The sequence below is a fragment of the Podarcis filfolensis genome, assembly GCF_964270895.1.
Source record: "Podarcis filfolensis genome assembly, chromosome: 4".
NCBI classification, from domain to species: domain Eukaryota; kingdom Metazoa; phylum Chordata; class Lepidosauria; order Squamata; family Lacertidae; genus Podarcis; species Podarcis filfolensis.
The window spans coordinates 58,572,733-58,598,330 of record NC_139607.1 but is presented as its reverse complement, the minus strand read 5'-3'; the positions used below and the strand labels follow the sequence as shown (position 1 = coordinate 58,598,330).

Here is a 25,598-nt window from a genome sequence, read left to right as displayed (position 1 = left end):
TTTGATACTTGGCAAGATATTTCTATTTCATGACCTATGCAGATATGTCTTATTCCTGTAAAACTGACAAGAGAGAACAATTGGTTACTTTTCTATTACTGACAGAAACTCAGTTATTCTCAGTTATTTTTAATATTTCAGTTACAATCTGGAGTCAGTCACCCATTTATATTCATACTTCTATCACATTGCATACAGTGTTTTTCTATGACGTCAGTTCATACATCTGCTGGTTCCATGCAGTTATGTGTAGAAATCAAGTTGTGTACAGTACATGCAGCTTTCTGTGAATCAGTGGCGTAGCGTGGGGGGTGCAGGGGGGGCCGGCCGCAGCGGGCGCAACATCTGGGGTTAGGGCAAATCCATGGGTTAGGGGGCGCAAATCCACGGGTTAGGGGGCGCAAATTACTTGCCTTGCCCCGGGTGCTGACAACCCACGCTACGCCACTGCTGTGAATCACATCACAGGTTGTATTCAATTGCACTGTTACAAGGAAATGCCTTCTCTTGTAGAAATGGCATACTGTATATTGGAAGTCCTGACCTTCCAAGTGCCATATACATATATTCCACAGAGCTTCATTACAGACGATGGTCAGAAACACTACAACTTTGGGAGAGCAACCCCTCCCACTTTATCCCCATGTGCATGTTAAGTATTACTTGTGAGGGAAGGCGGGGAAACAATCCTTACCTGCCTCCTGGCTGATCAGTGCATTTCTAGTCATCAATAATATTCTTGATAGGAAGAATTCTGAAGTTCCTACACACCAATTCATAGAAACGTTAAAAATGTTGCTGCATTTAATATGCACATATTCAGTTTTTTAAATGGTGATAAGTACCATTAAGGCCAAGCAGGATTGGAACTGTGGTGGGTGTAGGGGGAGTTTAACCCTCCCACAATCAGAATTAAAATTTCATCTTCCTCCTTGCTCTTTGCATTGGGAGGGACTATTCCACTGACCAATGTTGGTGATGTGCAACCACGTATTCATAAACAGGTTGTGCTGGTTTCTTGGCATCTGCCTGGGAAACTATGAAAAAGAAAAGCTAGATGAACTTACTTATTGCAGTAAGCTAGCCTGAAGGGAAGGATCCAGAAGCTTGCTGGCTATCTTTTGGAAGCATAGGTTCTAACATGTCCAGTTCTGTGGGAAACAGGGAAAGGTGTTCCGGCATGCATAGGCTCCTATGATGATTCTATATGATTTCCATATTAAAAGAGCGGATACTCTTTAGGAAAATCAGTCCAGTCTTAAGCAAGGTAGTATAATTTCTGAGTCCTGGGTAAATCACAAATAATTACTAAACTCTGAAAGCGCTGGGGGGATGAATAACCCCAGGTGGCAAAAGCAGATCTTAGTCTAGTCCGGGGCGAAGAACCCGTGGACCTCCTGGTGTTTGGTGAACTCGAACTCTCATCATCCAGCAACATCCGGAGTGCCACAGGTTTCTTTATCTCTGATCGCCGTCTCTCGCTCTTACTTCACTTCACGGCTGTGTCCTAACGCCTTGGAAGCAAGGGAAAAGGCGTGTACTGTTCCCCCGCCATCAGAAGCCATCACTTCTGACGCGCGCGGGCGTGGACGTCAGGACTTTTGCTTTGGCGATAAATCGCGCATCTCCCCATTCACCTTTCTATTCAACGCTGTCTCCGGGCGGCTGAGTTCGGGAGCTCCGCCCCCGATTTGCCGCCGGCGGCTGGATTGGTTCCTTTCGCTTCCGATCGGAGGAGCCGAGCCTGTAGATGCAGTCGTCGTCCGGGGGGGCTGCTGCTGCTAAGCGGAAAACATCTGTTGCTGAAGCTGCGCTAGGGACGACGGGCGCTGAGCCTGCGGGATCAGCCGGGGATATGCCGGGGGACTCGTGGGCCAACAAGCGGGGCTCCTACGAGCGCCTCCGGCCCTTCAACCAAAAGGTAATTGCAAGGCGACTCGCCCATAGATGGGTTTTGCATGGTGTTCGGGGGGAGCGCGCACGCGTAGAATCCGACTAGGTGATTCCAGGCGGTGTGGCTGTTTCAGGAAATCATTGTCCTTTAGCTTCCAAAAGCACTCTCCAGGCTCCAACACACACGCACGCGGAAGGTTGGGCTGGGAAATCCTAAGAGACCCCGAGAATTAAAAAAAAAAGGTGGATGTGGTTTTTCTCCAGAAAAACATCCTGTGTCCTCCAGCTAGTTATGCTGAGTATGCTTTGTGTTCAGATAGGCGCTGGGAAGGACCCCTAGGGTGCTCTGGTTAAAATGCTAAGAGGCTCAGGGGACGGGCTGCGTCTGGGCAAAGCATAAAGCGGGGGCTGGGTCAAAGGCAGCGGAAGAAAATGAGCGGCTCCTCTCTGCACTGGCTGGGCCTGGAGGCAGAAGCTTACACCTGTATGAATCAAGGTCTCAAGCGGCTTCCTAGCTTGATCGGGTGAGCCCTTTGCATTCTGAAAGTTTTTCTTTTCTGCTGACAGCTTGTAAGCATAAAGACCCAGAAGAGCTTATCAACAGATAACTTCTTATTTTGGAAGTGGTCTCACAAGTACATACCTGGAAGTTGCACGCACCCTCAGATCTGGAAGACCCCCTGTTCTCTCATGTTTGCTATCTGGGCAGTGAGAGTACTGGGTGGAAAGGATAACACACTCTGAATGCCCTTAAATGAGTCACTTTGACTCTTGACACAAAGGGCTGAAATAGAAGTGAAGCAGATTAGTTGTGATCAGATTTCCTATCTAGAAAGCCACCTGAAAGGAGGAAGGGTTGGAATTGAATTGGGGTCGAGGTGCTGCTTCTGCTGCTGGGGATGCTTAATTAATCCTTTTGCCCCATTCCATTGTCCTGATCAAAATCACACACATTAGTACACACATCCCAAACTGTTACTAACTCTGCTGATTCAAGTAATGGAGCTCTGAGAAGCTGAAATTTAAGGGAAGAATGTGCAAAGGAGGCAGGTTTCCAAATAGAAACAGAAGCAGAGAGTTTGAAAAAAAGGAAGAATTGAGAACAAGTCTCACCCATTTTTTGGCAAAAAAATATGTATGTCGTAGAGAGACTGGATTTCCCCTAAGCCCTTTAACTTTTGCCTGCCCTAAACCTCTTTACAGAACCAGCCATTGTGATGTTGGTTGGAACTACAATACTTGATTCAGCCATAGTTCCTTCAGTCCCTATTGTTTAAGTATGTCTATATGTATGTCTTCTGGCATGCATACGAAAAATAAAAGATCTAGAAATGTATCTTCTGTGAAGTGCCCCACAGTTTGATGACATTACAGAAATAATAATATGCATATTAGAATAGTGTGTGTAATTCTCATTTCATATAAATCTGATAGCAAAATTGTAGACTTCTTCTGAATTTCACTTTTTTATATATAGTCTGGACACACAGAGAAGGCTTTAGCCTAGTTTTTTCTTGTTTGCTTTTTTACAGAAATGCAGTCCTGAAGAAAGTGCTTCCTTTTTAAGCAAGATAACATATTCCTGGTATAGCAGGTACAAAAGTTATATATGTTGTTTTAAATTCACAATAGAGGTCCTTGTGCTTAACCAGAAACTGGAAAGATAGGAAAGCTTTTAAAGCCTTGTCTTATAAATGATTAAAGGTTCATTTATTTGTTTTAAGCCACACCCACCCCAGAACAAATACATGCTTCCATGTAGGTCTGGAGCTTTGGTAATAATATACTGGAGAAACATGTCCCACATTGACTTATCACCCTTTCACAGAGGCCTTATGCCTCTGAATACCTAAGATGCAGGGAACAACAGGTGTGCAGAGTGCTGTTGTGCACAGGCTTCTTGCATACTCACTTCCCTAAGTCAACAGAACTCATACTAAGATTTTTTTTTATAAAAAATGTTCTTTTTGAACTCCTCTTGGAGAAGTTGAAACATCTAATGTTGCTAGGTGAGTCAGTCATCACCAAGTTAATTACCCGTGGTGGTTTTGCACTCCTTACATCTTTTAAATCATGGACTTGTTTTGAAAAAAGTCTAGATTGAAAAGAACGGTTAAGCACATAAATGATACTGGCTGCAAATGAGATATTAATATAAGCTGCAACTCTCTGTGTAACTGCGTGTGCTTCTGTCTCATACACGTATATGCATGCATAGGACTGCAGGCCATTGTACAAGACTTGGAATGGCCATCAGCTGACCAGACAATGATTTCATGCTCAGCAGGCTGTCACTCCTGTTGAAGATACTTCTTCTTTATATAGGCCGCAGGGCTGCTTTCCCCCAGCTCTGCCTCTTTCAAACTTCCTGTTCTTCCTGATACTGGCAATTTTCTCTGTTGGGAGATGCACAGTAATGTTGGCTACAGTATTGAACCTTTGACATATTCTTTAAGGATGTTGCCTCTGAGGAATTTTCCTCTTCTTGATGTGTTCTGTTTTGGAGCCATCTTGTCACCTGTCTCCCTGCTGTTGTCAGAATGGTCATATTTTCTTGTCACAATATTGTGGTTTACAGTGAATGAGCAGCATGCTGCTACATGTAGCCTGAACTCTCCCATTTTGCCTCTCCCTTGGCGTCTGCGGGAGAAACCAATCGTGGAGCTGCAATCTAGGTTGGCTCCTCATGATAAAACAACCAGGGATCCTGGTTAGTTGCTCCCAAACAAGCCAGGATTCATCAGCCAACAACAAATTATGGTCTTATTTCTTCTGCTTCTGCCAGGAAAGTAGCAAAGGGGGAGCAATTGGGGCTGCGTAAAGCAGCACACTGTTGGTTCACAGTAAACCATGACAAGACAGTAACTACTGTCTTGCGTGCTGTGCTTCCCTCATGTTCGAACGCTCCTTTGGCTTTATTTTCATAACCTAAAATGTAAAATGCAGTTGTAATTACCCATAGTGTAGAACCTCTGACCTTTTTTTGATTGTGTGAGCAAGTTTGGGCCCTGTTCCTATTTTCCTGCATACTTCTAAAGCATGCCATGGAGGTTTCATAACTGTTCACAGGACAGATGAGGGGAGTGAGTAACCAACACTATTTCCTTTTATTATTATGGAAGCAAATCACATGGAACATTTCCCCTGCGGTCACTTTGTTGATTTGACAGTGTTTTATAGGAGATGTTGGATGAAATAGGGAACTAGATTTTAACTATAGAAATAAGCACTTTCTCAATTCTCTTCTCACTCCTTTATGTTTTACTATCTTGTTGGTTGTTACTTATCTTTGAACTGTTTTGTGATTAACTTGTCTTTTAACAGATTTATAACTTTAGGCTATAAGAAACCATTGGAAAGGGAAGACCTGTCTGAGCTCATTGAAAGTGTTTCATCCTACATTGTGTGTCCAGAGTTTGAAAAGCATTGGAGAAAGGAAGTATTTAAGAAATCCAAGGACATAAAGGTAATTCTGATGGCAATAAAAAAGATGTCCCTGAAAGAAGCCATGGGCTTCCAGAGGCAAGATTTATAACCTGGCCTTGAAGAACTGGAATGACTTTTCATCTCTTAAAGAACTCCTGTGTCACACATGCATAAGCTGCTGCTGTTGCTTCTCCTTTTACCTGTTTTCTCCACCCAGTCTGTCTCTTTAGATTGCAATACCTGTGTGATGCTTGCTTGCTCAAGATGTTTCCCTGGAATGAACACCTGATCGCCTCAATAGATACATGATTTAATTCCTTAGATGAGTAATTCCTTAGGTGAATCACACAATTTATACCCTCCATGTACAGTGAGAACTGACCATCTGAAGGAAGATGATGCCTCTTAGAGTTTATGCATGTTGCTCTAGGCAACTACTGGAAATCTGGTAACAACCGATTTAAACATGTTGCTAGGAATGAACAATGATGTTCCTTTGGAAGCTTGATGCTCGCCACCGCACATACAAATTGTGTCGCAGCAAACATGTATGCGGAGCCACTTTTAAAATGTTACTGTACATTTATTGGTTTTAGAAGGGTTTTCTTTTGTTGTAGGCAAACAGCATTTCCATATTTTCAGATCTCATATCTGTTTAATCCACAGGCTCCTGCTTATGAAGATGTGACAAAAAAGCCAATTTCCCAAAAGCCGTCTCTCCTTTCACCACTATGGGAAACATTTAAATTTTTATTGATCAAGGTGGCTATTCTGAAAGTTGCAACTGATTTTTTAGCTTTCCTGAGCCCACAGATTATGAAGTAAGTTTGCAAATATGCCTTAATATCAAGCTGGCAGATCCAGGTGCCTTGGGCTTTTCCAGATCTTCCTGTTGCGTGGTTGAAATTTCGTGCAAAAATCTCACAAATGTATCTGTATGTTGAGATATAAATTAATACAAATTATATGTAATATTAATTAGCTAGAAGCCAGCTATTGGCTTGAAGGAGGACTACTCTTCCTAGTAATTGGCCTGGAAAATCTGGACCATTGCCGGTAAAATCTGACCTCCTCCGGCTGTTTAATTACATACATTTGTCATACCGCTTTGTTTACTTTTAAATAATATACTTTTTAAAATCTCAAGTATTATTTGGCTTGAAGGAGATGATTTACCAATTGTACTTCTTGCATGTTGATACATTTTCAACTTGAATGAAATGCAAGCAGAATTTGCATAGTTTCTTGAAATCAGAGATATGTAGTCTGCGTTTAAGACATTGGATTAACCTGATGTTATCAGTTTGGGTACCGCTGCCATCACATGCATATGTCTGTCAGATAATGTTTGTGGGTTAATTGTTAGCAGCTTACAGGTGGTAAACTGTGGGCTGTATCCAGTGGTTAGTTTGTGCTAGCAATGAGGTTCTTCTGTTTATGCAAGGTGGAGCACCTGGCTCTCACTTACTTCCCTCACTTACTGCATCTTTCTATATCATATATGATAATGTTCCAGAGCATCCTTCGGTAATCAAGAGCAGATCAGTAGATAGGGAGGGTTGTTGACATCAGGTGTCTTTCCTTGTGAAAGCAGATGTGCTTTATGCTAACGCAAGGACTCCAAGGCTACTATAGCAGTTGTATTGCACACATTGAAGTGGCATACAGTGCCGGTAAGAGCTATATGCCCTATTACTACTATAGTTGCAACCTGATTTAAAAAATAATTGTTATTGATTAGTGAACTTTGTTAAATTAGCATATGGATAACAATATTTCTGGCACATAAATAATGATTCATTTTTTAGATGACTACATGTAGTTCAACTGCCATCATCTTAGGAAAATCTGCTTCCTTCTGCAGTTAAAGGACGAATACCTCTTTTAGGATGGTGGGTGCCATTTTCAGTTTTTAAAAGGACTTGTATTTAAAAAATATGCTGCCCAGTTCATCATTGACGCCTATTTATCAATTAAAGGCTTTCAGTTAATTTAACTTTGCAGCCCTCTTATCACAGTTAACTCTGCTATTAGTGCTGCTCAGTTTAGAAATTATCCTGCCCCTGTCAGTGACATATGGAGACTGGGCTGCCTGTGCAAATGCATCAGAGGCCAAGCAGTTTCTGGAATTTGCTGCCAGATTGTTGCAGTGAGAGGCATATTTCTATGCTTTCGACATGATGGTTCCCTCTGCCTCCATATGCAAAGGCCACACTCATCCCCTGTATATGCTAAGCATTCTTGGAGCACATAGCATTTCCTACACTTAGGATGCAGCCTTTGAAGGGGTTCTGTGTTCAGGGTGGGATGCTGCAGATCATATGGATTGTGTCCCAGGAGCTGAGAGGATATTGGCTGAGAGGATGGTGGCCACCCTTCAGCCAGCTTACCCATTGCCTTCATCTGCTCTCAGTCACAGGGGATGGCCTGGCACAGTGAAGCCCACCTGGGCATGACATCCAGCTGGTCAGGACCTGGGTGAAACTCGGCATCTTTGTTCAGTGTCCTCCACATTCTAGGAACAAGATAAACATCACCCAGGTGTTCCTGGTTTTTCAACTAGATGGATCTAATGAAAGTTGGAAGCTTATTCACTGTGTTATATGAATAGGAATAGGGTCATAATTTGCTTTAAGAATAAAATAAAATAAACTTCGCTGTTTTGCATTGCAGGGAAATGATTCTGTTGTGTGAGCATTCCTCTGCTCCACTCTGGAATGGCTATGGGTATGCAGTGGCTCTTCTGCTTGTGGTTGTTATGCAGACACTAATCCAACAGGCCTACCAGCGCCTTAACTTGCTTACTGTTGGGAAAATTCGAACTGCCGTCACTGGCCTTGTATACAAAAAGGTAATCTCTCCTGTCTGTCCATATTGGGGGTGGGGGCAATGATGCCTGCAGAAGGGAAATCCCCACTGCCCCTTCCACATTTCATTCCTCCCAATCCTTGGGATGTGGGCAGGGGACCGTAGTAGTAGGCTGTTATTAGGGGGAAATTGGATAGAGGCAGCCTGCACAAGTGAATCTAGCTTGTTCAAGCTGCCTTCCCAATTCCCCCTGCCCTGCATTTGGGGTCTTCCATTCAGGTTCCAGGGTCCTCAGGACAGACCTTTCCAAGGGGGCACTTAGATCTGCCTCGGGGAACAGAAGGTGAGGAATTTCCTTTCCTTATGTCTCCTCCATGAGTTCTTTCAGAACTGAGTGGCAGATGCTCTGGTTAAAAACCCAAGTCCACACATTTTCAAAAGGTGTTCAATCTGGTATTTTCAGCTTTTGGGAGTGGGTAGGAGACAATGAGGACTGGAAGGTGAACAGGCTTTTTGAGCTGTTCCACTGATTTATAGAAAGTTCAGATACTGACATAAAGTAAATTCTTGCAAAGTGGATAATATAAATCAGAGGTGGGAAACCTTTGGCACATGGGGCAGTCTTGACCTGCCAGGGCTTCCAGTTTGGCCTTCTAGGCTGTTATTCTAAAACCATGTCCACTTGTCAATCAGGTGATGTTAACCATTGGTTGGGGGTTCAGTCCTGTTTGGTTCAGCTGCACACGCTATTGCCCCAGATGAAGTTGATCCCTGCAGAAAACAAAACTGAGCGCTGACCCATCCGTTGATGCATGGGGAATTCCATCCTGCTTGGTTAGGGTGTGCTGGCCACTTCCCAAAGGGAAGCGACTGATACACCCATACCCTGTAGAAAGTAAGCTTGAACTTCCCACACATTAGCTGATGTTCTGCTTTGTCGCTAGCTCCCTTCGCTCCTATGGGTCAGCTTTGGCAAGTGGGTAGGACTATGCATATGTCAATCATCTGTCATCATTATGATGTCAAGTGATTGAGAAATGGGTGGTTCCATCCACCTGTCAGAGCTGGCCCATGGGAGCTGAGGGGAGATAAAGATCTGCCCCCTGGTCAAAAAAGTTTTGTCACCCCTGATCTGCTAGTGGAAACAAGAAATTCTAGCAAATATTTCAAAGGTTCTAGTCTTGTTCCAATGTGCACATGGAACTTCCTTGTATATAAGTTTCATCATTCATTTTAATAGTGAATGCAAAGTTCTGCTGGGCTGGATTGATGGAGGCATACTTAAGTTTTAAAAGCATTCCCATAAATCCATCCAGATAATTTAAAGTGGCCATCTTTTATGGTTTTGTATCACAATGGTAGGACTATTACAAAATGTGTTTCCAGAATATTAATTATACCATCTGTCTTTCCTTGGCTGCAGGCTTTAAATTTATCTAGCTCTTCAAGAAAGAAGTATACAACTGGGGAAACTGTCAACTTGATGACATCAGATATCCAGCAACTCACGGAACTGGCAGTCAACCTCAACCTCTTATGGTCAGCCCCCTTTCAGATCCTCCTGGCCATTACCTTCCTTTGGCAAGAACTGGGCCCCTCGGTGCTAGCGGGAGTTAGTGTGCTGCTTCTGGTGTTACCAGCCAATGCTTTTTTTGCTGCCAAAGTCAAGCAGCTGCAGGTAAGAAATTTCAGTTGGATGTACCGTAGAAAGTTGTTGCATTATAGGGAGACGATCATTTTAATTTGAATGGGTTGCATTCTGAGTTAGGTAAGTAAGTAGAAACACTCAGGCTTTCCCAGCCCTTGATCCCATTGTTGCCCCCTCATGCCCACCCAAGAGCAGCATTGACTTCAGGGCATGATGGCACTTGACAGTGAGCAGAAGGTCTCCCAAATGCAACAGGTCTGGCACATTACATGTCGAAGCTAAGTGTGAAGCTACCTGAGGAAAGGTTGGGTTTCTAAGAGAGGTTGGGGTGTTTTATGTGTAGCGTAAGACAGTAGTCATCCTAGAAATAATTTATCTGTCTAGTGACAGCTTTGAAGTGTGAAGTTGAGAAAGATCTTAAATATCTCAGTAAGGAGTGTCTGTTTGAAACAAAGTACAGTGCCTTTCAAAAGCAGCAACTAAGCTATCTTGGAGTGCAAACACATAAAGTTCTAGTTTTGCTCCAAAGATGCCTTATCCTTACTTGGATCCTCTGAGTTCCCCTTCATCTAATTATAATGACTTCCTGCTGTTAAACATAAACCCTACCACAAACACTTAATTGAAGACCTCTACTATGGGAATAAAGGGAAAGATTTATCTAATGACACATCTAGCACATTACCCAGCACCCATCTTAAGTGAGGGTGTCTGTCACACAGGTCCAATGTCCCAATTGCTAAATGAGATTTATCAAATCTTCTGTCTTTATAATGCTTATTTTAAAAAAATAAACAAACAAAAAAGTCAGTCATCTACCAGTGTAAGTAAATACCACAGTTATTCTGCCTGAAACATTACTGATTTGCATTCTCAATGGCTGTATCAGTTGTGGGATATGAAACATATATGTGCTATGCAAAATAAAAAAAGGAACCTTTAATCCTATAACCTTTCTTAATAAACTTTATTGTTTTTCAGAAAAGTCAAATGAAGAGTAAGGATCAGCAAATTAAACTCCTAAGTGAAATCTTGCATGGAATAAAGGTAAGACAGATAATGAATCTGTATACTTGTTTACTCTGATTATGGAGGACAATATATATGTCTCAATTCATAACCACATGTAGATTATTTTGAGCTAATTTGATAATAGATTATGCACTTTGCCATTTCTGAACAATTATTGTTATTATGATTCATTCCTTTTTTCACTATCAAAAATGTGAAATTTTTCAGGAAGAGTGCAATATATTTCTTTCAAGATGACTGTCATATCATTTATTCAGAGTCTGGACTGGGCAAGCTTCTCCCATATAGTATGCTGCATCACAGCCAGGAAATTTCAATGCCCTATTGATAAAACTAAGCCTAAGTGCATGCAACTGAAACAGCCACATATTACCTGTTTAGCCCTCTTTAGACCTGCCTCTCTTCCCCTTCCTTTCCTCTGCTTTTTCTCTTGTGTTACATCTTAGATTGCAAGTGCCTCAGGGCAGCAACTTGTCCTCTTGTATGCCATAAAGTGTCATGGCACACTGATGGCACTAGAGAAAAAACTAATTGCATCAAGCAGAGGTCCTTCCATTCACCATATACAGTAGAATGTCCCTGCCTGAAAAAGAATGGACTACCTGATCACTTTGTGTCTCTTAGGAAAGAGTCTCTGTTTGAGGTAAATGTCAAACTGTGATGGTGTCCTCCGATATAGAATGGAAACGTTGCCTCTGCATGGGTTTTATGAGGAACTGCTACACAGCCTACTTTTCACATCAATATGAGGGGTGTGTGTGCATGTTTTGCACTTTAAATGTACTATAATAACACACGTTTGAGCATAAATTTGTATTTCACAATATTGCTAACTGGTGCCAGTGTTTCAAAATGTACATCTCTGTTTAGATTCTCAAGCTATACGCATGGGAGCCATCATATCAGAAAAAGATTGTGGACATTCGGGAACGTGAAATCGATGTTTTGAAATCCTCTGGTTACTTGACAACATTCTCCATGTTGACGTTGACTTGTATCCCTTTCCTGGTGTGTTTTTAATGAAATAGCACTCATTTATACAGTTGGGTAATTATATATCATACATCTTGTTGGGGGCAAGACAACCCTGTTGATAAAGAACCATTTTGCCACCATTAAGAATGTGTGGTACATATCCAAGTTTTATCACATGCTGGTTCAAAAACCACCAGTGTGTGAAGTAATCTTTCTGCATTGGGCAACAAATGGCGCCATTTCTTTAAAATAAATTTCCTGATTACAAAGTAGGGTTTTGTTTTTGTGCTCAGATTTTAATTTGATGTAACAAGAAAGTAAAGAGTTTGGGGAAATTCTGAAGAAAACATGGTGGAAGCAAAATAATTTTTTAAGGAAAGTCTGGGAAATATATGAATGGAAGAACAATTTAGGATCCAACCCAAAGGGTCTAGTTAAGCTTAGTTTGGAATATAATGCTAGTTGTTAGGTAAGACTTGTAGTGCATTTATGCTGCTATAACTTTGCAGTTCATTTTGAATGTATAAGTTCCATTTTAGCATTGCAGCCTAATGCTGTTTTGGCTTTAGCTGTAGGACAAATCGATACTATCTGCATAGCAAATAGTCCAAAGTGTGCATTACTTATATGCTTGCTTTCTCTATGAATATAAAGGTCTTCAACTTTTAGTTGGAAGTAAGCTAAACTCAGTGAAACGGCACTTAAGAGAGCTTGGTTTTTGCTAGTGGTTTCTGCCAAGGAAACATATGTTGAATTGAGTTGTTTATTAGCAATAAACTAAAGCACTGTTCAGTCAGTACTACTGAAAATTGAGCTCTTAACCTATGGGGGGGAACCCCATTACTTCTTTCTCTTAAAGGTCTCTTTGACTACATTTGGAGTCTATTTTCTGTTGGATGAAGAAAATGTTTTAACCGCTGCTAAAGTGTTTACTTCTATCTCTTTGTTTAATATTTTACGACTGCCTTTGTTCGATTTGCCTACAGCGATTTCTGGAATAGCTCAGGTAAATATACTGTTTGAGCATATGTTAGAAAGGATATTTGTGGTACTTAAATAACATTTAATAATGTGCACATTTTTCTTCTTTTAGTTAACATTTAAAATGTATTGGTTCATGCTGCTAGATAAAATTATAAGGGACTTTGCTAAAGTGATGTGCATACTTTAAAACACATACTATTCCCTTTTCAAAGTTTATCTTGTTGTGTGTGTGGGGGGGGAGTTTGATGAATCTCTTAGCACATCTTGAAAGTTGGGGCCAGACCTGTTTGTTTTAACAATTGCATATAGAGCAGGAAGGGAACAACCCTGGATTTTAGAGAAAATATGATGTATGAGTGTGGAAAGCCAAACTCATATGGCATCCACCACTTACTTCCCTGTTGCTATTCTCCCTATACATCTGCCCTCAGTTCAGTTGCCATAGGAAATAAGCATCAAGGGTGGGGCAGAGGTACAGATTGCCTAAAAATTGAATCACAAACGGAAGGGTCAAGAATGCCCCCTCCCCCGCTTGTTGCTCTTTTTGCTCTAAACATTGTACAAACATACTTTATAAATAGTTTGGGATAGGTTTGAATTTAAAACAAATGTCTTCCACTATTAGAATATTTCCTGAAAACGCCATTACCAGCCAACTATCTTGTAAGGCTCGGTCCAGTATACCTGAAGGAGCGTCTCCTCCCCCATCGTTCAACCCGGACACTGAGGTCCAGCTCTGAGGGCCTTCTGGCGGTTCCCTCGCTGTGAGAAGCCAAGTTACAGGGAACCAGGCAGAGGGCCTTCTCGGTAGTGGCACCCGCCCTGTGGAACGCCCTCCCACCAGATGTCAAAGAGAAAAATAACTACCAAACTTTTAGAAGACATCTGAAGGCAGCCCTGTTTATGGAAGCTATTAATGTTTAATAGGTTATTGTATTTTAGTGTTTTGCTGGAAGCCGCCCAGAGTGGCTGGGGAAACCCAGCCAGATGGGTGGGGTATAAATAATAAATTATTATTATTATTATTATTTATTTATTATTAGGGCTTAAGCATGAGAGTCCAGTGATAACGAGTGTGACACCCTGACTCATAGGGTTGCCATATGTACTCCTTTTCCAGGACATGCCCTCTTTTTCATGGGTAGAGCCATCATTGCAATCCATACTTAAAAACAGAATTTGGCAAACGTGTCCTCTTTTTTGCTCTTCAAAATATGGCAACCCAAATTACGCTGGCCCCCTTCAGTAATGCTTTTTATCTGAGCAGTAAAGGCTTTCTAACGTTTTGACATCTTTTGATTCCTACCTGTTTCTGAATTTGTTTTATTGCCTTGTTTTAATGCTCTTTTTATCATTTAACTGTTGTAAGTCACTTTGAGAGCCCAAAGGTGATGTATAAAGGATGTTGCAAATGGGGTACCTTCTGTGATCATGATGCTTTACCTTTCATTGCCCGCAATGCTGCAAGCTACCTTCAGCAATGAATTACTAAATCAAAATCAGAGCGAAAACAAATGAATACTTAATGCAGCCTTCCTTAGTTTGGTGTTCTCTAGGCGCTTTGGGCTAGAACTCCTCTCAGCCCCATCTAGTCCACCCAGAAGGCACTATAGGATTGCTGTCTTATTGTAAGGAAGTAGAGTGTGCTCTATTTTGTTTACTAGACCCTACAGAGAACTAGCTCCCCACGTGGTTAAAGAAAAGCATATGGGACACTTTTGCAAAGAAACAGTGTGTTTTCAGCCTCAGGCTAACTGTAAGCAGTTCAGCGTTACTTTGCTTTTGGAAATAGCAAAAAATCTCTGCATGGGTTTGTAACATCCTCGAAATCATTTTGTAAAATCTAAATTGACTAAGCATGCACCTGTTTTTACAGACAAAGGTTTCTATAGTTCGTTTAGATGATTTTCTGTCTTCTGAAGACCTCAACCCTCAAAACATCCACACAGATTACAGTGGGGGTAAGCTTTTCATCTGTTTCCAGTATATGACTGATGCTTGAGAACTTGGGCTGAAGAGTCTGTGTCTGTTAACCTGAGTTGTTTTGTTTCTGAACTTCAAGATCATGCATTTAGATTTGTTAACGCCTCTTTCCGCTGGGAGAAGATTGGAGCTCCAACCTTAAATAAGTAAGAAACAAACTATATTTACAGTCCAATGCAAAAATCTGTAATCATGTGCTAAGGTCAATGTCCTGAATTCTGGGGTTGAGTGATCAAATGAAAAGGAGAACTCATACATCCTATAGTGAGGGGGAACTGAGGGGAAAAACCTTATTGGGAAGGGAAGGAATCTCTGAAAGGGCAAATAGTTGGAAGATCAGATTTGCAGGCAACATTAGTACAGGCAGCTCTGCATTTTTCATATGCACTACATCTGACAGCAGCTATGAGAATGGTCCTGGCATCCTCTTCTGCCTAAAGCAAATCATCATGTGTTGCACAAACAGGATATCCAGCCACCAGAGCTGTGCCTTAATTTGGAGTCTGCTGGTTATTAAACAAGGTGAAAGCTCAGTTCCTATATAAGGCCATCTAATCCAAACCCCAGTTGATTCAGACAACTCACTACTAACCTCTGATTAAATACCTCTATTGAAGGAGAAGAGTTCACCACCATTTGAGGCAGTCTGCTCCACTATCAAACAGCTCATACTGTCAGGAGGTTCTTAAATATTTACTTGAAATTCTTTTTCTTGTAATTCAAACCTATTCATTTGAGTCCCAACAAATTTACTCCATCAGCTATGTGATAACCCTTTTAATAATTGATGTACAGCCATGATCCCTCACCCTTAAGTTTTCCCACATCACCAACAGTAGCTATGTGTGTATATATATAATAGGTGTGTGTCTGTTGTACATCCACAACAAAATAAACTGCCACAATCTGTATGGATGGCATGTTAAAACATTAACTTGCGTCCACCGGTAAACAGTAAAACATTTGCCAGGTTCACTAGAGACTTGCTGCTACAAAATGAATTTGTGCACTCTGTAGATGTGCCAAAAGCATTTGAAGATGTGGGTACCCGCTCTCCATGGATACCCCCCTGCCCCACGTTTCACACATGAGCTAATAAAAGGGCCCATACGAAACAAACTTTAACTAGATGAGGATGGGAATGGTAAAATGTTGATGGCTGAGAGTGTAATTTGAGAGAAATGGATGGTGGCTTCTAGCTATGATGTGTATAAAGCCTGTGAAATGCCCTGGAGCAGAGACAGCACTAGGACCCTCCAGGAAGCTATACAATCCAGGTGACCCAAAAGTACAAGGAGGGCAGGATATAGCTTGCTGTTGAGTGAGGAGTCTTATTCTTCAGAACAACCATTAAATAAATTCTACTTCTTTCCTTAAATATTTCTAGATTGAATCTAGAGATCCCAGAAGGTTCACTGGTGGCTGTTGTGGGTCAAGTAGGAGCTGGAAAATCATCTCTCCTTTCTGCAGTTTTGGGAGAAATGGAAAAAACAGGAGGAACTGCTCAGAGAAAAGTAAAATGAGACTGTTTTGGCTTCAGATTATTTTCATTTTGAAAACGTTTATTGTTTGAAAGTGTATTTTTTTCTGTGTATTTGAGTCTTTGAAAAATTGCAGTATTTTTTTCATATTACCTTTTAACAGGGTGTTTTTTAAAAAAGAAAACAAATCCTGTGGCTCTTCTTGAACTCTCAAGAATTCATTGTTTCTCTACACTGATAATGGTTTGAGCCAGTCCTATTGTAGGCTTATTCTAGTAGTGTGGCCTGAAGAGAGCCAGAATTGTAGTGTCTGCATGAAGATGAATATTCATTCATAGAGTTCAGCCCTTCTCAGAGCATTACACACTTCAGTGTGTTTTCTTCTTTCTTTCAGGGTTCAGTTGCTTATGTGTCCCAGCAAGCCTGGATTCAGAATACCACTTTACGGGAAAATATTCTTTTTGGCCTGGAACTGAACAAGCTCTACTATGAAAAGGTTTTGGAAGCCTGTGCTTTGTTGCCAGACTTGGAGCAATTACCAGCTGGGGATCAAACAGAAATTGGAGAAAGGGTAAGTGAAAATGCCCATGTGCGTGGAAAGTTTATTCAGGGTAGGGATTAAATTTAAAAGTACTAAGAAAGACAGTTGGGTTTCATTAGGGCTCTGTCTGAGCCGTTTTCAAATTGTACTCTTTTGGTTGTGGTGATAGTTCATTGCTGAGATGAAACTGTGCCCTTCATAAAATCGGAAAAGCAGACTAAGAGTGTTTGGGGTAATACTGTGTACATAACATAACACAGAAAATAGACTTGGCACTGGCTTAGTCACACTATTACTCCATGTGGAGTGACTGGCATGTAGCAAGATGTTCAAGTTTCACATTGACAGACATGTCCCTGTGCAGTTCTTACATGAAGAACTGTCGCTTAACGTTTACAGAACTCTGTAAAAGGTCTTCCTGCAGGAGTTCTATATGTTTACAAGAACACCTCTATTGACAGAGATCCTTTGGGACTGCAGTGTAAATACTATGCAGGGGATCTGTGGCCTTCCAGATATTGTTGGACTACAACTCATCTTCCCTCGCCATTGGCCATGCTGGCTGGGTTAATGGAAGTTGTGGCTCAACAGCATCTGGAGGGCCCCATGTTCTCCACCCAATATAAAACACACCAGCAGGTAAAAGAGTGAAACTTGGCCAAAGCACAGGTCATTTCCTAACTACTTTATAATCTTGTTTTTGTACTCTACTGATAAGAATATTTCTTTTTTAATATTATCAATATTAATGTGTTATATTAAGGATTATGGGGCGGGAAGTACATTATTGTTTTTTAAAAAAGTTTTGAATAGTATTGGCCTTATTTTTTCCTAGGGAGTGAATATAAGTGGGGGCCAGAAACAGAGAGTCAGCCTAGCTAGAGCTGTCTACAGCAGTGCTGATCTCTATTTATTAGATGATCCCTTATCTGCAGTAGATGTCCATGTTGGGAAGCATCTTTTTGAGAAAGTGATTGGGCCCTCAGGCTTATTGAAAAACAAGGTAGGCAATGATGCTTCTTTTCAGTCTTTGGAATTAAAACTTTTAACATGTTTCTCCTATTTAACAGTGTAAAATATAAACATGGTTGTGTTTTCTTTCTCCCAAGACTCGTATTTTAGTGACACACAACCTTGCAATCCTCTCTCAGACCGATATAGTTGTCATGATGGAAGATGGTAGAATTACTGAAATGGGAAGTTACAAAGACCTACTCTCTCGAAGAGCAAACTTTGCTGAGCTTATTCAAACCTTCGGTGGAGGAAAGGAAGATGAAGAGGTGCCCTCAGTGTCAAGTAGGCAACAAAACAGATTTGTACAAGCCAACTTGCGTTCTTTTGTTTTGTGACATTTGAACCCTGTGCTCAAAATGATAAAAGCCAATGCATGTGTGATGGGATGTTGAGCTGCTTGTGCGTAAAGTTCCTAATCCCTCAGTGTTTGGCTAAGTCCACAAACCACTGTCTGTAACGGAGCGCCATAAGCATGGCTCCGTCAGTCGCTGGCAGAATCCGACAGTGGGCGTTTACGGAATTTCTTCCAGCATAACAGCTCCTTAACGGAAACACGTCTTCTGGACTCTCTACGTGACAATTTCCGGCGAGGAGTGGGTGTCCCTAATGGAGGTCCTGAAACCTCCTCGCTGTTCTCGCTGGAATTGTCTCTGAGCCAATCTTCTGACTCGCCTTCCCTTGGAGCTCTTTCTCGCCCCCTGCTGGTTCCCTCCCCCGCTGATAAGTCTCTCTCAACCTCTGGGAGCCCCTCCACCACCTGTTCTTCCGATGACAGTTCCCTGACATCCACCTCCCCTCCAGGGCCCCCTCCACCCCCTCCCCTCCCTTCCTCTGCTGGAGGCGAGGGAGCAAAACCCCTGAAAGAACTTCCCTCATCTTCCGAAGTCTCGAACATTTTCCTCCACCGGTTGCTGTTTTGGGTTTCTAAGTACTCATCCTCCTCGGAATCTATTCCTTCTTCCCACTCTGACCCCGTGAATCCTTCCAATTCCTCCTCCTCGTCGGTGGTGCCAAAGTACTCTCTCCGGAACCTCGCTACTGACTGAGGTTTCCTGGGGAACCTTTGATGGAACGCTTCGATCAAGACCTCGTCATTGACTTCCTCTGCCGTCACCCAGGTGTTTTCTGACTCCGGTTCCCCTTCCCACGCTACCAAATACTCCACCTGATTACCCTTCCACCTGGAGTCGAGGATTTCCGCCACATGGTTGCTGCTTTCCCTCTCTTCTAAGACAGGTCCCTGTGGGAAAACCCCTTCTTTTCCCCCCCTATACGGTGACAGTAATGACCTGTGGAACACTGGATGCAGTTTCATGTGGTTCGGTAACCGGAGTCTGAAAGCTACGGGGTTAACCTGTTGAATGACCTCAAATGGTCCCAATCTTTTGGGTCTTAATTTCTTGCAACCCCCCTTGAACGGCAGTCCTTGGGTGGACAGCCACACCTGATCCCCCACCCTTATGGTTTCACCTTCCCTTCTGTTCTTGTCTGCCTGCTTCTTATATTGTTCTTTGGCCCTTTCTAAGTTGAGTTGGAGTTGACGATGGATCGCTTCCATTTCTTCTACAAAAAGTTCTGCGGCTGGGACGCTCCATCTCTCCCCTCCTCCCCCTGGAAATGCCCTGGGGTGGCACCCATAATTAGCCAAAAAGGGGCTCATCCCGGTGGACACATTCTCCGCATTATTGTAGGCAAATTCTGCCAGCGCCAACTTTTCCACCCAATCGTTCTCTCTGTCATTGACATAACACCTCAGATATTGTTGGAGGATACTGTTTGCTCTTTCCGCCTGCCCGTTGGTTTCTGGGTGCCGGGCAGTCGAAAAATTGACCTCCACGTGCAGTAAGCTCATGAGCTTCCTCCAGAACCTGGACGTGAATTGTTTGCCCCGGTCTGAGACCACCCTCAAGGGGGCGCCATGCAGTCTAAAAATATGTTCTACAAACAATTTAGCTGTCTCTTCCGCCGTGACTGCATGTGAGCAAGCTACAAAGTGGCCCATCTTAGTTAACAGGTCTACTACTACCAGTATGGCGGTTTTCCCCTTGGATTTCGGCAGATCAGTCATAAAATCTATCGATACCGCCTCCCATGGCCTCTCTGGTGTGGGCAACGGTTCTAACAACCCCGCCGGTGCCCGCCTTTCTCCCTTGGCTCGCTGGCATTGGTCACACCCTCTTACATACTCCCTTACATCTTCCCTCACTCTGGGCCACCAAAATTCCCTGGTAACCAACCACATGGTTTTGTGTTGCCCAAAATGCCCTGCTGTAGGGCTGTCGTGCATCTGTTTGAGTACTCTCCCTCTCAATTCCCCTTCGGGTATATATAGTGCCCCTTTGTAATACAATGCCCCGTTTCTTTCTTCAAAACCTCCGGAGTTTTCTCCCTCCCGCCTTAGACCTTGGAGCTTATTCTGGGCGTATTCATCATTCTGCGTCTCCTCTACCAGTTCCCTTTGCCCCACCAACGTCGCCCCACACACCCAGTGGTCCTCTGGGATGATATGTCTCTCTTCGGGTGCTCCCTCCCCCTCCAAATACTCTGGTTTGCGTGAGAGAGCGTCCGCCCTGACGTTTTCCGGGCCTGGCACATAGCAAATTTCAAAATAAAATTTGGAGAACTCCTGTGCCCATCTCACTTGCCGTTGGTTGAGCACTCGTGCCGTTCTCCAGTACTCTAAATTCTTGTGGTCCGTGCATACTTGCACCTTGTGTTGTGCACCAATTAGTAAGTGTCTCCATTTCCGGAACGCTTCGTGAATGGCGAGTAGTTCTCGGTCATATACCGTGTAGTTCTTCTCGGATTTGTTTAACTTCCGCAAGAAGAAGGCACACGGTCTCCACTCCGACTTATCCTTCCCCGGCTGAAGAAGCACCGCCCCCACCGCCCGGTCTGATGCGTCAGTTTCCACTCTCATGGGTTTTTGTAAATCCACATGCAGGAGCTGTTCTTCCGAAGCGAAGGCCTTTTTCAATTCTTCGAATGCTTGCTCCGCTTCTGCCGTCCAAACAAATTTCTTCTTGCTGCTGAGACAGTCCGTGATGGGAGCCGTTAAATGGGCAAAGTTCTTGATGAACTTCCGATAAAAGTTCCCAAACCCTAAGAATCTTTGCACATCCTTTTTCGTTTTCGGTCTCTTCCATTCCAGTACCGCCTGGACCTTGCCTGGATCCATGGCTAACCCCTTGTCTGACAAGCGGTACCCCAGGAATTCCACCTCCTTGGTGTGAAACTGACACTTCTCTAATTTCACCCACAGTTGGTTTGCTTGCAGTCGGCTCAACACTTCTCTGACGTCCTTTACGTGCTGCTCCTCATTCTCTGAATAGACTAATACGTCATCTAGGAAGGCCACACAATTCTTGTAGAGCAGAGGCCCCAGCACGTGGTTCATGAACGATTGAAAACATGCTGAGCCTGCTTGTAATCCAAAGGGCATAACGAGATATTCGAAAGCCCCTAGGGGGGTGAACATCGTTGTCTTCCATTCATCCCCCTCCCTTATCCGTATCAGGTTGTATGCCCCCCTTAAGTCCAGTTTAGTGAAAATTTTTCCCTTCCTCACCCGGGTCAAAATGTCATCAATCCTGGGCATGGGAAAGGCCACTGGTTCCGACACTGCATTTATGCTCCGGAAGTCCACTACAAGTCTAGGTTTATTCGTGTTTTTTTTGTCCACAAAAAACACTGGGCTGCCCCCCACCGCTCTGGACTCTCTGATGAAACCTCTCTTCAGGTTTTTGTCAATAAACTCCCTCAACTCCTGCATTTCCCTGTCTGACATGGCATACAGCTTGCCCACAGGGAGCTGGGCTCCAGGGACTAGATTGATCTGGCAGTCAAAGGGTCTATGCGGTGGTAGTTTGTGCTTCCCTTTCGCTGAAGACATTGCTCAGGTCAGCGTATTGTTTGGGCACCTTTCCTTTGTCCGTTACTTCTGTTCCTGCTAGAAAGGCCTTTGCCCCTTCTGGAGCCTTGCCCTCTTTGCAATGTTCTAGGCAATGTGCTGACCCAAAGGAGACCACTCTCTGATGCCAACCCACTAGCGGATCATGCAACGCTAGCCAGCTCATCCCCAAAATAATGGGAGCCCCTCCCAAGGTGGCCACATGGAACGCTATTCTTTCGGTGTGCCTGGCTACCCTCATTACCATTGGGACGGTCTGTAAGCTGACTTCTCCTCCCAACAGCTCTCTCCCATCGATCGTGGTCACCTGCAAGGGGTTGCTTAAAGGGATAGTCTGTATCTGGTGTTCTGCTGCAAACTCCTTGCTCATAAAATTACAGGAGCTGCCTGAGTCCAATAGCGCCCTTATCTTTAAGGGATGTCCGTTTGGCAGCTCTAGCAACACCTCTATCACTAGGGCTGGTCTCGGAGGTTCTGGCGTGGGCACTTTTACTGCTCCTTGGCCTGACTGCTGTGCCCTGATGGTGGCAGTCAGGCGCTGGCTTTTACTTGGTCCTGTCCTTCCTCCTCCTTCCCCCCAACAGCTCCTGCCATCCCTTGCCATTCCTTTCTTTGTGGACAGACTCTGGCAAAATGACCTGGCTGCTGGCAGAGATAACATTTCTTGGGGGTCTTCCCCTCCTTCTTCCGCCCTTCACTGGGATTTGAAACTGCCCGCGCGCGCGCTGTTCCAACTTCCATCGGCTCTGCGGGCGGGAAAGCTGGCTCCGGAATCTCTGGAATGCGGAAATCTCTCCAACGCTCCCCTTTCCCTTCCCGCTTCTCCAAGGCTCTGGCCTCCTGGAGTGCTCCAATGGTCAGCGCTGATTTGGTCAGCTGGTCCATAGACTCCGCCCTGGGCGCCCGGGAAAGTTCATCTTTCACAGCCGAGGAAAGTCCCTCTTCGAAAAGCATTTGAATGGGTTCCGCTGACAGATCCCACCCCAATTTGTGTATCAACATAGTAAACTCAGTCCAGTACTCACGGACAGATCAGCTCCCCTGTTTACAAGCCATCAACTGTCCAACTGTCTGCGCACCACTCCCTGTTCAATGTCGCTGGAAAACATCAGGTCCATGGCGCGAAAAAACTTCTGTGCGTCTTTCAAGACTTCATTATGCCCTGCCATCAGGGGTCTAACCCAGTCTCTCGCCCCTCCTTCGAGATGGCTAATCACAAACGCCACTCGCGATTCCTCATCGGGAAAGTCATCAAACTGCAGATTAAGAGCATACTGCATCTCTGTCCTAAAGGCTTGATAGTTCCTGGGATCCCCCCCAAACTTCTGCACCAATCCTGGCATCTTTCTTGCTTGTGGGGGGGCCTTTGCCTTTTCTGCATCGTGAGCCCTCCTCTCATCGAGCCTCGCCGTTTGCAGCGCTAGCTGGACCTCCAACACCCGGTACCTTTCTTCGAGGCTTGGACCGGCTCCAGCTCCTCCTGCTTCTCCGGTTCCGGCTGGGTTGCTCATGATGCCTTCTCTGCACAAGCTGCTTTCAGGGACTGTCGGATTGCTGTGATGGGATGTTGAGCTGCTTGTGCGTAAAGTTCCTAATCCCTCAGTGTTTGGCTAAGTCCACAAACCACTGTCTGTAACGGAGCGCCATAAGCATGGCTCCGTCAGTCGCTGGCAGAATCCGACAGTGGGCGTTTACGGAATTTCTTCCAGCATAACAGCTCCTTAACGGAAACACGTCTTCTGGACTCTCTACGTGACAATTTCTGGCGAGGAGTGGGTGTCCCTAATGGAGGTCCTGAAACCTCCTCGCTGTTCTCGCTGGAATTGTCTCTGAGCCAATCTTCTGACTCGCCTTCCCTTGGAGCTCTTTCTCGCCCCCTGCTGGTTCCCTCCCCCGCTGATAAGTCTCTCTCAACCTCTGGGAGCCCCTCCACCACCTGTTCTTCCGATGACAGTTCCCTGACAGCATGTGTATTGTGCCCGCCTCCCTTCAGACAAACCTGTTATAACCCTGGTTTCCATAGATTTGGCTTATTGCCACCATGACATGTAGGACTTCCCTAGTTTTGAACAGTAGCGATGACACCTTATCTGCTATATATGTGCATGTAGGAATCAATTACTATTTGTCTCTCCTCCTCCTCCCAAGGAGATCAGGCAGAATATAGTGTCTCTCTGTGGGTTGGCTATAAACATATAAAGTAGGTTAAACTGAATGGGAGTGCCTAGGCCAGGGACACCAGATTCCTTCATGAGTGAGTTGTGGGAATTTGAACCCAGATCTCTTCATTCTAAGTCCAGTACTTTACCCATGACACCATACCCAGTCATGAAACTCACCATTTAGATATTACAGCAAATAGCATGTAAAGTGCAGTGGGATGGTACTCAAGTGTGATCTTGCTGCCCCATGTGTGTGTGTGTTTAATAATTCCATCTTCTGCCACTTTGGGCTTCTTGAACCTTTAAGATTTCAAGATCTGCTAAAATCTGATGCATGGAAAAACAAGATAATCCAGTTTATTTTAGCCAGAACTTCTTTCTGACTAGCCTAGATCATTCACAACTGACTGTATTTGTCTGTGGGATTCACTCTCTAGAAATAACAGTCCAGCTATTCTTTGTGAGTCCCTCCCATGCGGTGAAGGAGAGGTGGGCCCCAACCCTGATCTTGTCAGAGGTTGTTGGCTCTGATGGGCCTTTTGATGGAAAAGGAAAGAAAAAAGTGAACAGATAATCACTTGTATAAACAAGTCATTTCTAACAGTCAAATTAATCCTTTTGCTTAAATTCAGCTAGCTTTAGATGCTGGAATATCATATTATAATATTTCAGTACTTCTTTTGTGCCCAATAGAATGGATGACTGCAGTCATTTTGTGGGTGGGGATCAGTGACCAACTAATGAATGAACATAGAAATTAAGTTCACACCATCTGTATATGTTTTGTATCAGCAGTTAAATGATCTGTTTCTATCCTGATGAATGTTCATTTGACTACACTTTATTGTGTTGAATCCAAAAACGTTGTGTTTGCACAAAAACACAAGGGCTCTTTTTATGACTTCGCACAAGCTCCTTGCCTGAGCAGAGAGGAGAATCCAGAGATGTGCTGCTGTTTGTGCAAGTCATTGCATAAGCTGTTGTTTGATGTTGCACAAAGTGCCTTCTGCTAGATCTTGCTCAACAGCTCATGGTGCTGTTCAGCTCACAGCACCATTGCCAGAATTTCTGGTGTCTCTGGATTCAGCCCAATATATTGTAGGTATTTCAGTAGGTAATTATTATTATTTATTATAAATCCTGCTTAACCTTATTCTTAAGGTAAAATCAAAACAAGAGACCACATTGTACCAAAGAAAAGACAGCTGGGGGAAAAAGACAGGTGAGTACTCAGAAATAGCTGCTAGAGCCACTTTCCATGAGGTAATTTTAAACTTTTGTTTGTTTAAAGTAGGGTTGTAATTATTTCTTTATTTTACTGTTTTATCTTTTGTAAGCTGCTTTGAAGTTGTTGTTTTTACAGTGCAAGTGGTATATGAATTTTATGAAATAAAGTATACATGATAGCTCAAAAGGGAGAAAAGTAGAGCTGCAAATGCATTCAGAGAGGGACCAGCAGATCTCCCTTATATATACATCGGCTGTCACTTGTGGATCCAGTGGTGGCTGGTGACCCCAAAGCTGAAGGCATACACAAAGAAACTCTAGCCTTACTCAAACCAAGATAATGGGATATGTGGTAGTTATGAAATTGGAGGATTCTTGCAGAGTAGGTAGCCGGCTTGACAGAATCATTTTGAAGCAGAGACCAGAATAGTGTAGCTGTAACTAACCATCCGCCCTGCAAATACCCAGATGTCTTTCTCCTTTTCTGCAGCCCCAGTCTTGGAGATGAGGGAGT

The 25,598-nt window shown here is 43.6% G+C and overlaps 1 protein-coding gene across 4 annotated transcripts in view; it reads left to right on the top strand.

Moving 5' to 3' along the window:
- The first annotated feature begins 1,633 nt into the window (after nt 1–1,633).
- LOC310761501 (multidrug resistance-associated protein 1-like) overlaps nt 1,634–25,598 on the top strand; it is a 36,009-nt gene continuing 12,044 nt past the window's right edge. The window contains exons 1-16 of one of the 4 annotated variants that reach the window (XR_014547547.1): nt 1,634–1,921; nt 3,426–3,487; nt 5,218–5,359; nt 5,986–6,140; nt 7,993–8,170; nt 9,551–9,805; nt 10,757–10,822; nt 11,678–11,815; nt 12,642–12,788; nt 14,643–14,727; nt 14,829–14,895; nt 16,137–16,263; nt 16,625–16,801; nt 17,607–17,774; nt 17,881–18,067; nt 25,019–25,079. Coding sequence is in view for 2 of the 4 variants with exons in the window: in XM_083611477.1 (XP_083467603.1) it covers nt 1,751–1,921; nt 3,426–3,487; nt 5,218–5,359; nt 5,986–6,140; nt 7,993–8,170; nt 9,551–9,805; nt 10,757–10,822; nt 11,678–11,815; nt 12,642–12,788; nt 14,643–14,727; nt 14,829–14,895; nt 16,137–16,263; nt 16,625–16,801; nt 17,607–17,774; nt 17,881–18,067; nt 25,019–25,079 (2,186 nt within the window). In the remaining 2 variants the exon portion in view is untranslated. Of the gene's footprint in view, nt 1,922–3,425; nt 3,488–5,217; nt 5,360–5,985; nt 6,141–7,992; nt 8,171–9,174; nt 9,300–9,550; nt 9,806–10,756; nt 10,823–11,677; nt 11,816–12,641; nt 12,789–14,642; nt 14,728–14,828; nt 14,896–16,136; nt 16,264–16,624; nt 16,802–17,606; nt 17,775–17,880; nt 18,068–25,018; nt 25,080–25,598 lie in introns of those variants that run through there. The other 3 variants (XR_014547548.1, XM_083611477.1, XM_083611478.1) reach the window with 3 other exon arrangements.